Consider the following 16,113-nt stretch of genomic DNA (forward strand, 5'->3'; position numbering starts at 1 on the left):
TGAAGTAAATGGGGATGATTAAATCAGACGGGTCAGTGAAAACGTGAGTGGACATGTTCTTAAAACTGACTTGATATTATTTGCATTGTGCTTCTAGACCAACCGCATTGCACGGATCCTGGCAGGCAGCAAGAAAAAGATTTGTACAAAGAAGCCTCGTTTCATGTCTGCCTGCGCTCAACTCATCATTGCCTTCCTGCTCATACTATTACAACTGAGCATCATTGTAGCACTCTTCCTCATGGAGCCACCCCAGGTGAGGGTCGTCCTTTCTGTTTTTTTTCTTTTCTTGAAAACAGGTGGCTGCAGTTTTGACACATGCGTTGAACGACACACAATTCACTGATTTATACTACTACTACTACTACTAATAGTAATAATAATTAATCACGTTAAAAGCACTTTTCTAGGTATTTAAAGACAGACTGAACTTTTAACATAACTTTTCAATAGTCACTTTTCATTACATTTGACATAATGTTCAAATCAATCAATCAACAAATACATCATTTATTATTTATTTATTTATTTATTCTTTTATTTATTTATTTCATTTTCTAAAAACTAGTCTTCTCCCAAAGTCAGTCAAGTGTAGTACGTATTCTCCAGCAGTTGAACAATTCTCTTCTGCAGCTACTGGTATTTTGCTTTGGGTTTGACCTCACCCATTAATCAATTGAGCAAGCTATTGGATTATTATTGTCCAGTTGTGTCATATGTTCAAACAATGGATACTGAATGTCTGAATGTATCCTCTGTTTTAGATTTGGGCATTTGTATGAGTTAGAAGAACATTATTTGTAACTAAATTTTTAGGTAAGAAAAAGTATTTTAACACTTGGGGTTTTATTTTCATAGGCGACATACATACACTTTGGTGGCATATCATCATTTACATGGAGGTTCAACTCTTATTTAATGTGTTTGGGAATTTGACAGACAGCTCTGCACTCTCCTGGTTGATCTGGCAGACGAAGGGCACCGGACAATTTGATGACTGAAAGTAGACTAAACCAGATGAAAAGCAGGTCTAAGTTGTGGTGCAGGTGGTGTAAAGCAATTTTGGTGGATCCGTTTGAGGTGCAGGCAGTCAGTGGTAGATGTCATTGTATTTCATTATGACAACAGTGTGCATCGAACCCTCTGAAGCATTATTGAAATTGATTAGACAAAGCTTTTGCAGTCTTCTAAGTTGTGTATAACATCCGGATGTTAATACCTGGAAATAGTTGATCTCTTCTTCCCGCTCACACAGGTGATCCATGACTACCCCAGCATCCGTCAAGTCAACCTCATATGCAACACCAATAACTTGGGTGTGGTTGCTCCTCTGGGATACAATGGCCTGCTCATTCTCAGCTGCACCTTCTATGCCTTCAAGGTAATAACTTGTCCTTCCTGTTGTCATGTTGTATGTACAATTTGAATAAGCTTTTAGATAACTCGGCTGCTTTTCTATAATTTAGGTTGAAAATAAGATTTAGTGGAATAATAAACATCTTCACATGAAAAATCTAACTTATGACCTAAAAATTAACGTTGGAGTCATAGTGAAGTCTTATTTGAAGTATGTCGTGTTTGAACTCTTACTTTTTATATTAGAAAACTCACATAGCCCAATAAAAAGAATTGAAATGGTGTTGGGTGTTTAATCGCAACCAATAAAGGAAATGGGATTTTTCCAAATGCAAATTAAAGTCCATGTTTGATTATTTGTGCCCTGCGGCCATCAATTTTCTCCAGACCTTGAAAGCACAAGTGCAAAGAAAAGAAAAAAACAAAACCACTAAACCATTCAGTGCCATGGGCTGTGCTTGGTCATTAACATTCCTAATGTATAATGACAGAATTTGCCCGAATTCATTGTCTAGACTTAATTAATGTGGCTCAATTAAGGCAAAATCAAGTAAGCAATAACAAAAAGTAATTTGTTCATGCTTGTGTTTCTCTTCAAGACCCGCAACGTTCCTGCTAATTTCAATGAGGCGAAGTACATTGCCTTTACCATGTACACCACCTGCATTATATGGCTGGCCTTCGTTCCCATCTATTTTGGCTCCAATTACAAAATAATCACCATGTGCTTCAGTGTCAGCCTCAGCGCTACAGTGGCCCTTTGCTGCATGTTTGTACCAAAGGTAAGTTCATCGGTAACCTGTCAGGTATTTTCTACATTTGACCTTTTGGTAGTGAGGATACGTGGTACTGAAAATGGATAGTCTCCAATTTACTCAATTTTTGGATAGTATACAATGACACAAGTGAAAATGTCCCTTCCCTCTTAAGTTCCCCCAGAAAGACAATTGAAATTTGAATGATAGTGACAATAGTGTAATATGATGATTTAGATGGGCAATGTATGCAGCAAATCTGATACATTGCAATGGCACCTTTTGTAAAATGTAGCATGATACCAACTTCTCATTGTGGTGTGATTATACAGTACGTGATCATACACTCATACTATCAATTTATGATGGTGATTACTTTGTGAATAATTCAAGGTTTGATAAGTGCTCGCCAAACACCAACTGTGCATTAATATGGATAATAATAATAATGAATCATATTTGTGTTGTGTCAGTGAGTGTTATTTAGTTTTAGTAATAGATATAGGAGTCTATTTTTGTGATCAGCGCAAGTCTGGCACGAAATGCGATCTAAATCTGCACAGGGGCCGGTGAGACTTTGTTTTGGTATTTTTGCATATGCAAGCAGCAGTGTAAAACGGGCACTTTGTGCCAAGGCGAACGTGAACACTCATTCGCTTTGAAATCAGTGTGCGAAATGTGCACAGTCCGTGAAATGGTAGAAGGCTGCATTGCCCCGTGATCGTTAGTGGCCGTGTTTAATGGCTGTGCTGTGGCCGTTGGGATGATTTGAAAAATACTAATGCTGTCAGAAAATTTCACCTAATTAATTACAGGATTTTTTATTAATTAATATTTTAATCTCATATCTACTAGAGGTCCCCAAATAAAGAATTTGAATTCTAGGACATTACAAAATTGTAGTGGATGACTAATCAAATTACCAAAAAGAGAAGATTTGAAATCCACATTTTTATCGTTGAAGTGCTTGTTGAAGAAATTGTTTAAGCACATAAATAAACCAATTAGGCCAGACATTATTTTTTAAAAGATCATCTGAACTAATAATAAGTATCTAATAAAGCCCCTCTCTTGCTTTTCTCAGGCAGACGGGTGGTGGACCTTTATTGATTTCGATTATCAGGCTTGTATTGCCCAAAAAACATCATGACCCATCACATCTAACAGCCTATTTTTTTTACTATAAGCTTTTACTATACCTTGAACTACGTCGCAACTTCCATTGGAGCGGGTACGGCACATTTTAGCCGGGGGGTGAGCTGGTCTTGTTCGGGCTTGCTGTCTGGAACTCCCGAGCGATCTTGGTACCACTCATCGTGATTCATCAGACTCCCTGTCGGCTTCGTCTCAGAATGTAGCTGTAAAGTCTCCTCTGTAGTATAGTTTTTTATTTTCTATGGCGATCTAGCGTGTATCCAAAGCCAAAATCCTACGTGCTGAATGGCAGTATCCCAGCAGCGCCAACTACGGAAGCCCAGCGGCGCAACCCCGCGGGTCCCGGTGACTTGAAAGATGTACATTGAAATGAATAGAACCGTCAAAATGACGGCTCTGTGAGATTTAGGTCCAAGTAAGTTTGCCTCGCTCTCCTGTGCTGCACTCACGTCCATGTCTGCTGTTTGTCACTGCTCGTAGTGGCGCGCCACTAAAGCCTACGGGTCCCTCAATGAGCCAAATTTCAAATGCTTGCGCATTGACGATCAATTGCGTTATTTTTTTAAACGCACTAATTTGCATTAATATAATTAACGCATTAAACTGACAGCCATAAGAAATACACAAAGATGATAGTAATAACATTAAAGAGTTCAATTATTTGATTTCTGCAATGATTCAGAGACTTTGATGCACACTGTTGACATATTTATGAATCTACGACACATATTCAAAGACTTGAGAAATTGCCTGCCTGCATCTCGATTAAATTCACCAAAATTGTGTTACACTACCTGTGCCAATACTTAGACATGGTTCAAGAAGGCCTAAAGTTTAGTCAACTTTCAGCCAACAAATTCTCAATTGTGCATGTCAAAGGAAACACCTTTGGTATGTCGGAATGCCCAGCATGTTGTAAAGATATGAACCAAAATATCAGGATGTGTTATTTTTTTACACTCACTGTCTTTGAATATAGAGTCCATAATGGCGTATGATGCACTGAGTAAAAATGATTTTCCTCTAGTGAGGAATTATTGGTTTAAAAAAAAAGAAGTAAATGAATTAGTGGGGAGGGGGAGGGGGGAACAACTGAAATACATTTCAAGTACTGGTCTTTGAACAGGTTCAATGAAATCTTCACCCCATCATTAGGTGAACATATATTCTACTTTCTGTCCTAAAAGGTGTACATCATTCTGGCCAAACCAGAGCGAAACGTGCGCAGTGCCTTTACCACCAGTACAGTGGTGCGCATGCATGTGGGCGATGGCAAATCATCCTCAGCTGCTAGCCGCTCGTCTAGTCTGGTTAACCTGTGGAAACGCAGAGGCTCCACTGCAGAGACTCTCAGGTAGGTGTGAATGTGTGTGTGTGTGTGTGTGTTTCAGCTCTCCGAAAGATTGATTTACTGAAGCCCCCTGCTCGATTGTTCTTCTGACCCTAACATGAACTGCAGATAATTGGCTAATGGGGACGCCACAAAGACAGGGATGGGAATGAATTGAGTAGAAGGGAAGAAAGGGGGGGGGATTGGACAGCAAAATCAGTGCATTCAGAAAGAGATGAATAGAATGAGGAGAGATGCAGAAAACAGAACATAAATGGCATGTTGTGTGACGGACATCTTAAAGCCGTCGTCTTGTCATCTAAAGCAATAAGCAAAGGATCAAATAATCAATGGCAGAGAGCCACAGAAAAGGGGAGAAAAGAGAGCAGTCTCAATTCTCAGCCGGTTACATCATCTCACCCACCCGGCTTGCCGAGCAAGATTTCAATCACGCTCTTATGAGAAATGTCAGAAGCGCTTCCCTCCTGTTTTTTTCTTCTTTTCCGCACATCTTCGTCTATTTGGGTCCTCTTTTTTTAGAGTTGTTGGTGGAAATCAGCATGGGGTTGTACCCCGGTCCTCGGATGGTGCCTTTGAGATGCTGTCATGTCGACATATACAGATAGAAAGCCAAGATATGAGAGGGAGTGAAGGAAGTTTCTCAAAGAAACAGACACTGACATTTGAATTTTTTGAAGAGCTTTGCTTACTACACTCACTATTACAATCAACATTATAGATGCATTCAATAAATTAAAACAATTGCAGCTGTCATTTATTAATTGCAACACGCTATATTTCTGCTCGGTTCCTACATCCTTTTTTGTGTCAACATGCAATTAGTGAGCAGCATATTGTTAGTGTGATTATGTCAGCTTATTACAACGTGTGCATATGTATGTCCCTGGGAAAAGGTGAGTTCTTCATCCAAAATGACATTGCACATTAGTCACACTAATTAATCTGACAAAAGGATCAGAGAAAGACAAGTGCAGGGGACAGAACGTGACTGATATAAAGGGGATAGTCGCGTAAAATGGAACGTAAAAGAGCCGCTGAAAGTGAAGAATGAACACCATCTGAAGTGCATCTGAGTATATGAACGTATTTTTATTTATTTACACTCTCCCCTTGCTCACCTCCAATTCCAAATCTGTTATTGTTTATTGATTTGATGAAAAGGCTGACATATTAGCTTGGATATTTAGAAAAAGATTTCATTGTTTTGTTTTATATTTGTTTTCATTAATTTAACCAGACTTTTCAGTTGCAACAAAAAGTACGGTAGTCATTTGGCATTATCTGGATTTCTGCCTAAATTGGTCAAGGATGGGCGAGTACCGATACCAGGTATCGGTGTCAGGCCAAGACTCTCCCTTAGTTCAAGGTATTAGTACTCGCAATGGCGGCCGATACCAGTATTGGCCACCTTCTTGTGGATGTTTTACGATCAGGAACTAGATTGCCATTCATTTCATGCAATTTCAAGGGAAATGCTGTTTTGAGATACAGTATATACTTTAAAATGATCGGTCATTGTTTTTTATGTATCAAAAGTACTAGTGGTATTGGTATCTGTGACTACGCAAGAGTTGAGTACTAGTACTGGTATCAGTCTGAAAAAAGTGGTATCGAACATCCCTAAAATTGGTCATTAAATGGCATCTGATCTTCATCCAAGTCACAACAATATACCACAAGCAATTACAATATACACTTCCATTTTATTACAGAACATAATATATATATTTTTTGAAGCATGTGAAATATGTGAACCTAACTGGTTGAAACAGCTTCATGCAAGTTAGTCATTCTTAATTGTCGGTCTTCTGAGAGCTCTTCTGAGGGCTGGCTGACTCACAAGTTCATCAGGCAATGCTTCTTGAGAAACCAACCTCAAAACTGCTGTGTGTGTTTCATAGGGTAGGACAGCTTTAACAACATCTATGCCAATCTTGTCATATTGATAGCATTTTAGGTTGCCGGACTCTGATTAGTTCTTGGAAAAGCCAGTAGTGCTGCATTCACATAACTTTGCCAATAACATTTTTTTTAAATATCACATTTGCCTCATAAATTCTGTGTTGCGTTCATTGTTTCGGTCTACTAAAGCACCCCCACAATAGTTTATATATTTTTTTTTAATCTCATTCCCATTTCTAGTCTAGTCTAAATTGTGTCATGTAGGACGTGAATGGTTGAGTGATGGTGGACCCAAATGCGGGGAAGCAAGGCAATGAGACAGGAATAAAGTGCAATATGAGAAACTTTAATGAAACATAGGGAGAAAGGTGAGCAGACAATCATGACTGATGTGAGTGGACTGGTCGCCATGACTGGATGGGACGTGAGTAGACTGGTTGCCATGACTGGACGGGATGTGAGTAGACTGGTTGCCATGACTGGAACGAGCGTGGCGTGACAGGACCTGATTTGCCTTGACTTGACTTGCTGTGGAGTGACTTGACTTGGCTGAGGATATGGCTTCTTGGCTGTGACGATGACGACATGGTTAGCTGTGACAAAGACGACTTGACGCACAAAGTTCCACACATTTTTATTATTTTCTTTTTTTTTTTTTTTTTTAATGAAGTTCCACACATAACATAGGCAATGCACCCACACCAACTTGACAAACACAACTGACTAAATGCACCAACACTAATGAGACACACCTGGGGAAGGGAAGGCACACACAGGTGGACGTGGTTAGACATAACGAGACAAGGGAGGAAACCAGGAACACAAGACAAAAAACACCAACCACAGACAAAAACAACAAGAATACCCAAAACAAACAAAAACCCAACCCCCACAGAACCGAAACATGACAAATTGATCTTGTCTTCCAGTTCAAACGGCAAATCAGTGTCTTGGGCCCAGACGGAGCGCAACAGCTCGCATGGGAACCACTTGTGGCAGCGACTGTCCTTCCACATCAAGAAGAAGGAGAACAATCAGATGGCGGTCATCAAGCCCTTCTCCAAGACATCCGAGGAGCGTTACTGCGGAGGAGCCAACATGCCTCCACACATGCCCCTGCCCTCCCTCCCCTCCATTTCCTCCCTGCCCTCCCAAAGTGACACCGGCGCCGACAAGAACCTGTACGACCTATCTGAAGCGGAGGAGCGGTACTCCCTCACGTATCGTCCGCAAACGCCCTCCCCGATCAGCACGGTGAGCCAGAGACTCGGAGCCGGTTTGGAGGAGGAGACTCAGTCGGTAGGTGGTGCCAAGTATCCCAGCAGTACCTGCAGCCAGAGCAGCGGCAGCAGTTACGGCCATGTCAGCAGCGGCTCAGTCGTGGCCGGGAGTGATGGTCGGCTGATTATCTTGGAGGGTCGCCCGGTGGCGTGCCAAAGCAACCTGATGGATCAGATCAGCTGTGTGGTGAACCGTTTTACTGCCAACATCAGCGAGCTCAACACCATGATGCTGTTGTCCTCTCCTACGCACCCCCACGCGCACAAACACTCGCCACCGGCGCCGCACCCCACCGACCCCTATCTTCTTCCTCGTGAGATCCACACGCCGCCAATCCTCACCACCTACGCCGACGTCCAGCCCCACCCCATGGCGGAGTCCAGCCTGGGCCGGCGGGTTGGCTGTCCCGTTCACTCTGTCCCTCTTCCACATTCGCCTTACCCTCTTCCACCTCCTCACCCGCAATCCTCCCCTTCCCCCTCCCCCATGCGAGGTGGCTTGGTCACCCGCCTCATGGACTCCCCACTGAGGAGGGTGGAATTGGAGGAGGAGCTTATTGCTTTGACTCCCCCGTCGCCCTTCCGGGACTCTCTGGCGTCAAGCAGTAGCTCTGCCGCGTCTGATATAGATCTGTGTCTCCCCCCGGTGCCCTCTCATCCTCCCCCATCGCCTCCTTCGCCCAGGTACAGCAGACTAAATCTCAGAAACTACAGCCAGAGTTCCTCTTCACTGTGAGGCAGAGATGAGAAAAGTGGATGGATCAACCGAAATCCATTCGTCCCCCCGAGGATGTGAAAACGTGTTTACATGTGTGCTTTGAAATCATATTTTCATAGTGAGGTTCCTTGCATCAGAAAGGGAAATGGCCACAAGAGAAAATTGTGGTTTGAAAATATGTATTAGGGTTAGATTGTGGCCTTACGCTAACATGGCTGTCAGCTAATTAGAGCTAGCAATTGTGCACTCGTGTATGTACCGTACGTATACATCCATGGGTGTGTTTTACTTGTCTTAAGGAGAAACAGGCAAAAGGAAAATGCTTGTGGACCAACTAAAAGCTCCCAAAGGGCACATCAATTGTACAGCTGATCTGTTGTACGCAACACGTACACGTTGTGTCAAACGCAATCTGTGTGTGACGCACAAAAGAAGTCAAACTGTAAATATTTTACAAGTTATGGGTTGCAGAAGTTCTTCATGTTAACACGCAGCTGCAGTATGTTGTTTTGAACAGAACCATCTTTTTATTACATCAAAACAATCAAAATCGTTGTTCTGTTTCACTTGATGCTTGGTGACCACATTTTCAAAATTAAAAACCGGGACAACTGCAATTTCACGGAAAATCAAATATACAATCTCACCAGAGGTAATTCATAACGAATTTAATCGCTAGTCAATCTGGTGTCCGGTGGTTGTGTTTTTGATTTTGCTAATTTAAATGCTATCTTGATTGACAGTTAGGGTGATCAAATTTTCCAACTGAAAATTAGGACGCTACAATTTAGGTGAAAAATAAAATATACAGCTATTGCAAGCTGGCCGTATAGTTTTATCTCACGCTTGTCCCGCATTGGAAACATGCTGGCAGAGAACTAGCACTACTTCTTGTAGTGCTAGTTCCCATATAATAAAAGCATGCCTTCTACTGATTAGATGCGGATGCAAATGAGAAGCAAATATGAATTTAGAAGCAAATTAAAGAAAGAAATGTAACAGTTAAATTCCCATAAATGGGTTTATCATATCAATCGCTATGACAACTGCGTGATTGACATACACATGGCAAAAATCGGGATGCCGGTGAGACACCTGCCTAATATCAACTGTCGTGGAATTGGGATGTCTGTCCACCCTATTCTTGAGGTTCGGCATCAAAAAGCAGGTTGCAGGGAAGGAGGCTCAACAAACACTTTTTTTTGACAACATCAAATCTGGTTGCTAATTGGCTACAATCTGACCTCAATCGCAACGTTACGCTTGACGGCAGTCTTTCAACAAATTTCTATACAATGTGACAGCAGGACACCGGTGTCGCTCTGCTTCATAATATTTGACGGAATTCATTAGATTCGATGCCATCTCTTTGGGGAAAAAGTTCACATCATTAGCTTCTGTCAGTCTGTGGCACAGGTGCAAACTTGAAATTATTCCCTCGAGTCAGTGGCAAGAGAAGCTTTGATAAATCCTCCTCTCTGCCGCATGAATGTTAGCACTTCAGGCCAATTATGTGAGAAAAAAATGTAAGCGTTCTCATTTTGATCAATGCAATTGTTAAATGAAATTCTTGCTACCACGGACAAGTATATAAGGTCTCTTGTTGTTACCTGTCAACGACTTGCACATCAACAAAAAAATAAGTAATAAACAATACATCTCCAGAAACTGAGCTTACCACTCTGAATGTGTTAGTGAACATTCCAATACACATCTCCGTTATTTGATATGGTTATTGTGCCAAAGTGTTTTCGGCGGGGCTACCTTATACGCTTTGTTAGTAAATATGTGGTTTCATAAAAACAAAAAAAGTAAATGTTGAAGTCTTTCTATTGTATTTTGATATTTTCAATTTGCTCATTCTGTTTTCATTTTCATTGTGGAAGCAATAGTACACAAACGTCTAAGTGGATTTTCTAATCAACTTTAAGAAATACTTCTGCATTCTCTGGGGGTAGTTTGCCGAGAAACACCCTTGTGTTTACAGAGAATCTGCTCAAGGTGAAAGAATGAGTTGTGGATTAATGCGTGTAGGAGACAGAGAGGTTATTTTGTGACATTTCTTTGGTCTCTCCTTGGATGGCATTGTTTAAAGACAGTAATAAACTTTGAGTAAAAGTTACACTTATTCACGCTGCACTACTGTAAATGCAAGATATTTTTTGAAAATGAAGCAAAGAAAAAACAGGACCATTCATTTCAGTCTGTGCATCATCATCTTCATTATGTTTTATGCTGAAACAGCCCATGACCCAGAAAATAGCCAATTCTGTTTGTGTGATTTGGTAGGAGCTGCTTTACATGCTAGTGACACTGACTGTCGTCATGCTGTGCTAAGCGAGAGAATGGTGCGCTCCTTTCAGCCCTCCACCCGCTTGTTATCAGCCCCTCGGGTGGAACTGTTGTGCTGCCTCAGCAGACAAAGGACAGGATCAATGCCCACATCACATTTCCTACACGGACTCCAGAATGTGACATCAGTCTATATTAAAAAAAAAAAAAATCAAGTGACTAATCAGAAAGAAAATTACAATTAATGAAAGGGAAAGCAAATTTCCCTTGATTTAAGGCTGCATACGATTTGCTACCAAAAACTGTAGCTCGATTTATCTTTATAACTGCACTCCGAAGAATTGGATTGATAATCCTTGTGCATACTTTTAATCCAAAAGCGCTCATCTGCTGATCAGAGGAAAACAATCTCTAGGTTATGTAATGTCAAACTGTTTGCTTTTAGCACAATCATTGATGATGAGCAGGAGGCTGCTTGATATACAACACTGTTGAAAAAGCACACAAAGCCGGTTGTAATCTATTGCAATGATAGTTCCTTCAACCCAAACTGCAGTGTTAAGTGTTTTTTTGATGTATTCAGCAGTTCTGAAAACAGAATCTTCTAAGACATTTTAGACCATTTAAAAAAAAAATCTGCTCACCAAACTGATTAAATGAAGATATACAGTATGGTACAACTAAAATAGCTCATAAAATATATTGTAGTCTGTCAGGACCATATCTCAGTGAAATTGGGGCACATCCCATTTTAAACTGGAATTTTCTGGAATGCAGCAATCGACCTCATGAACTTCTTCCCATGTGTTTCAAAAAAGATGTTCAGGGTGTCCATGTTCAAGCAGTATTTCAATATGACTGACCTAAGAATTTTTCGTGCAGACAGATGCAGAAAGGCATTTGATAGGAAGTGCAGGGAAAAGACTGAACACATGAAGACTTAGCAGTGTTGTCCTGAATATTAAGTAGGTAAAGACTGCGTACATGTTTGCTGAGTGAAGACAGAATCTGAGTGCAATCCAGGGCAGAGGTGGCAAAACTTTTCTTAAATATGCCAACCACAATATTTTTGTATTTTGTGTATACTGCTGCTGCCAAATGAGTTTGTATTTTAGTTGCAGGTGCAAAGTGTATATGTTAAGCAATTAGAATCTCTTATACTTGGATTTATGAGAGGCAAAGTGCAAGTTACTGTTTTAACACAGTGTGAATCTGAGGTAATGTTTCTCATTCAAATGAATAGAAATGCAATTAATCCATTCCAGCTTGAAAAACAAGTTATAGTAATCGTTTATGTGTGTGTGATCAAAAGAAATACTGTAGAATATTTACAATTGAAAACACACGAAGAAATAACATGCTGTGTTCGCTAGCAAATCATAATGAAGTTTTAGCTTTTTCACATACTTAACTGTTTACATTCACCATGGTTACCGCTCGCCCATACAGGTATATAGAAATTTCTAAAGCTTTTCTCAACACCTAAAGATTGGTATCATACCTACGCAAGTTAACCCGCTGTCTCACTGCGTGACTGCGCAGCCGGATAACGGCCACCAAATCCCACAATGCAACACAAACCAACACTAACACTTGATGGCTTACCCACTTTGAGAATGCGAGTTAGCCGTCACTAGCGTCCATGCTTTTCCTCTTTGGCGTCCATGATTTCCCCCAAAAGGTTTTTTTTTTTTTCCAGGAGAGCTCAGTATTGTTCATTCGATTTGACATCATCATTGCTCTCCTTTTTTTTTTAAAAAAAACAAATAAATTAAAAAAAAAATTAATAAATGTTTTTTTTTTAATATATATACATATATATACATATACACACATATATATATATATATATATATATTTTTTTTTAAATATTTTTTTATATTTTTTTATGTGGGTGAGTATGTGTATGTGCGTGTGTGTGTGTGTGTGTGCGTGCGTGCGTGCGTGTGTGTATTCATCAGTTCACCTAAAGCCCATTAAAAAAAAATCCCATACTAATAATATAATATAATAATAAATTGCCAAATGCAGAAACATCAATGTAAGTTATCACAATGTGGTGGCTCTCGCTAACAGACAGAATTAAGTAACCAGAATTAGGTTAAAAAATTCTATATACGTAGACCATGTTTCTATAAATTTTGATATTTGGTTTTTATTTGAGGCAGATATTTTTTCCATTAAAATGTGATTTATGAGGAGGTTAGACCATTGGTCGATATTCAGTGTTTGTTTATTTTTCCAGTTAACAAGAATTGTTTTTTTAGCGATAGTAAGGGCTACAAGTGTAGATTGAAATTGTTTATGTGGTAAGTCAGTTGTTGTTAGGTCACCTAGCAAACACAAGTTTGGAGATAAAGGTATCCTACAGTCTAAAATAGCGGAAAGTTTTTCTAAGACTTTAGTCCAGAAATACATAACCGGAGTACATAACCATAAAGCATGAACATAAGTGTCTGTAGTGTTTTGTAAGCATTGGAGAAAAATTTCAAATGTTTACTCGCCAGACCACAGCACACTTTTCCACTTTTTGTTTGTCCATCTTTGATGAAATCGTGCCCAATTTAAGTGAAGCTGGTGGCGTTTCTGGGTGTTGATATGACTTTCGCTTTGCATAGTAGAGTTTTTAATGCAGTGCAATCTGAGGAGTCAAAGGTCACGGGCCTTGAATGTTGGTTTTATGCCTTGCCACTTACGTGTAAAAAAAAACAGAGTCTCTGAATCTTTAAAAAACTTTAGATGATGACATCCCTAAATTCTTTGCAAGTGTAACTGACTTTTGTTGCCCCATCCCAGCTTTTTTGGTACATGTTGTAGGCATAAAAAAAATACTATTTGCATTAAAAACAAAGTTCATCATGTTTATCCATATCTTCAAATAGATGCTTAATAGTTGTTGCTTTGAGCACAAAACAACCTCCAGTCATTCTTGCGCTTTCAATTGTAATGAGATTCTCGTTCTTTGATGGTGGAGCTACCAGTAAGAATATGAATGTTGCCTTTAGAAAGCGATGTTTACACGTTCCCGCACACTGGTGCGTGTCAACTTCATCACAGGTAGTAGTCAAGGTGCTCATTTCGACAAGCTTGCCGGCAAATGTCTTGTGTATTTCTTTTTTCTGCAACACTAACACGGGGATGTGAACAGAGAGCAGCAAAAGCACATCTTGGCTGTGTTGTGTTTCAATCTTTGCAATGTACCAAGCAGTTAGTTTGGGATAATAGTTGGTTACTTGAAGAAATACAGAGTCATTCTGAATGCTAATTGTGCAAAAAGTAATTGCATACACTCAGCACTGGACCAAAATGACTGTTACTGAAATAAATGGTAATAATAACCGCTCTGCTAATTGATGTTCAGAAAGCACATCAAGCGTCAAGTGCGTATCCTCAGACTCTGGTGTTCTTAAAATGAAGTTTCCCACACGGTGCCAATTTTCAACAACCCTACCCCCCATTTAAAGTGCTATGTTCCTTACTCTGAAATTTTGAAGTCATTGGAGCAAGATTTACATACTATTTGCTGTGAAAAAAATCATGTACTTGATGTATTTTCACAAGCGCTTAGCTTGTTGTACATGTATGAAAGCTATTGAATTGTATTGTTTATTTGAGGAAATCTTGTATTGTTTATTCGTCATCTGCCATTTGATATTCTAAGGATTTATTTTTAGGAATGCTTTTTTAAGCTTTGTCATTTTGATTGTTTTTTTGATGACGGAAATGTAGAATGTAATTTGATGCTATATGTCTGTGACACTGCAAGATGGAATTATATTTAAATACTGTATTTAGTTATTTATTTCATATATCCCCTTGGATTTGTAAAGTGTGAAATGTTGAGATTATATGGTTAAAGCTGTATGAAAATTACAGTATATTTCTAAGTGGCTTTGTAGAGCAGGGAATTGATTCGCACTGGTCTGAGTGTGTGGGACGTGTGCTTCAAGCATATTTGACATTTTTAGAGGCTAACTTGCTTTAGATTGTTCTAGAATACAACAAACTGACATGAAATGGTTTTCTCCGAGAATAAAGTGTCCTCACATTGTGCCATTGTTGTGAGTCTCTCTGCACTTCTGCACAGCTCACAACACACCTGACACCATGTTGAGTCAAAACACTTGACCTGCCTAAAATATTCCTCCAACCCATATTAAAGGATGTTTTTTTCCCAGACCTAAAAATGTACTGATGTTTCTTATAAAACAATAAATCTACACTCTTTAATATTTATATTTATATATTTATAATATAACGGTGATAGAGGCAAGTTACCTACTGTATAATAAAACTAAAACAAAGTAAAAACGCTCCCCCTTTCGAAGAACTCTGACAGACACATAATGGATTCGGATTCGGATTTCCAGCACAGTGGAGGGAAGAGAGGCATTTTCCTATGGTAATGATTTAGGAGTCCTAAGAAGAACAGTAATAGTTGTTTTTTTTTTTTGGGGGGGGGGGGGGGGTTCTCTCACTTGCTGTCGACTGAAAATGACATCACAGTTGCTCAGGGCTTAGACAATGACCAATCACACCTCACTTGTTACCTCTTCAGTCAAAATGGCCGCCCCCTGAGATGGATTTAAAAAAAAAACGGCTGGATTTTGCTGCTTAACTCATATTCCACTAGCGCAATATTAACCAGAATACCATATTAAGACCAGTGGGGCTGCAAAGAACATATTGTTGTCAAGAATGTTTTTTGGGGGGGTTGACATCCCCTTAAATGATTGAAATTATGGGGATTCACAGTGACTCACATGTTCATATACAATATTTGTTTGTAGAAAGTGTGTCATGGCAGCATCATAAACAATGAGAAGCACTCTTTGCACAGAGTGGGTTGCGCAAAGAAATATGGCCTTCTATACAGTGTGAACGGTATTCTCAAATGCGTAGGTGTATAGGTCTGGTTAGGGGTAAGTGATTGTGAAAGCACTTTATCTAAATGAGGACATAACACAAGAGTGAAGTGGCTGCTCCCACGTGCTCATGAAATGAAATTGCTTTTCACCATTGCGGTGCTAACGGATTTTGGTATCCATACTGTAGAGTAGTACAAAGTACAAACACTAACATTCTCTCTACTGGCATCACTTTGTCAAGTAGAACTAAAGCAGGACAAACACACAATGATAGATTATTGAATGGATTCTATCATTGTTTCAGAAATTAATTTTCTCTGCAAACGATGATGCACATGGCTTCAATATATAGTGGAACATCTAAAGTTAAACCCACGCAGTGCCTTTTATAAGATGGTGAACAACCTTTGACTGAAATTTATGATTTGTATGACTT

At 39.6% G+C, this 16,113-nt stretch overlaps 1 protein-coding gene across 2 annotated transcripts in view; it reads left to right on the forward strand.

Moving 5' to 3' along the window:
- Positions 1–14,862, forward strand: part of grm5b (glutamate receptor, metabotropic 5b) — a 60,795-nt gene extending 45,933 nt beyond the window's left edge. For both annotated transcript variants that reach the window (XM_077565265.1, XM_077565266.1), the window contains 5 exons: positions 98–256; positions 1,256–1,381; positions 1,956–2,138; positions 4,454–4,620; positions 7,449–14,862. In XM_077565265.1, the coding sequence (XP_077421391.1) occupies positions 98–256; positions 1,256–1,381; positions 1,956–2,138; positions 4,454–4,620; positions 7,449–8,535 (1,722 nt within the window). In that variant the 3' untranslated portion in view covers positions 8,536–14,862. The remainder of the gene's footprint in view (positions 1–97; positions 257–1,255; positions 1,382–1,955; positions 2,139–4,453; positions 4,621–7,448) is intronic.
- Positions 14,863–16,113: the final 1,251 nt, after the last annotated feature.

Source organism: Vanacampus margaritifer, chromosome 5 (assembly GCF_051991255.1).
Source record: "Vanacampus margaritifer isolate UIUO_Vmar chromosome 5, RoL_Vmar_1.0, whole genome shotgun sequence".
In the NCBI taxonomy this organism is placed as follows: Eukaryota; Metazoa; Chordata; class Actinopteri; order Syngnathiformes; family Syngnathidae; genus Vanacampus; species Vanacampus margaritifer.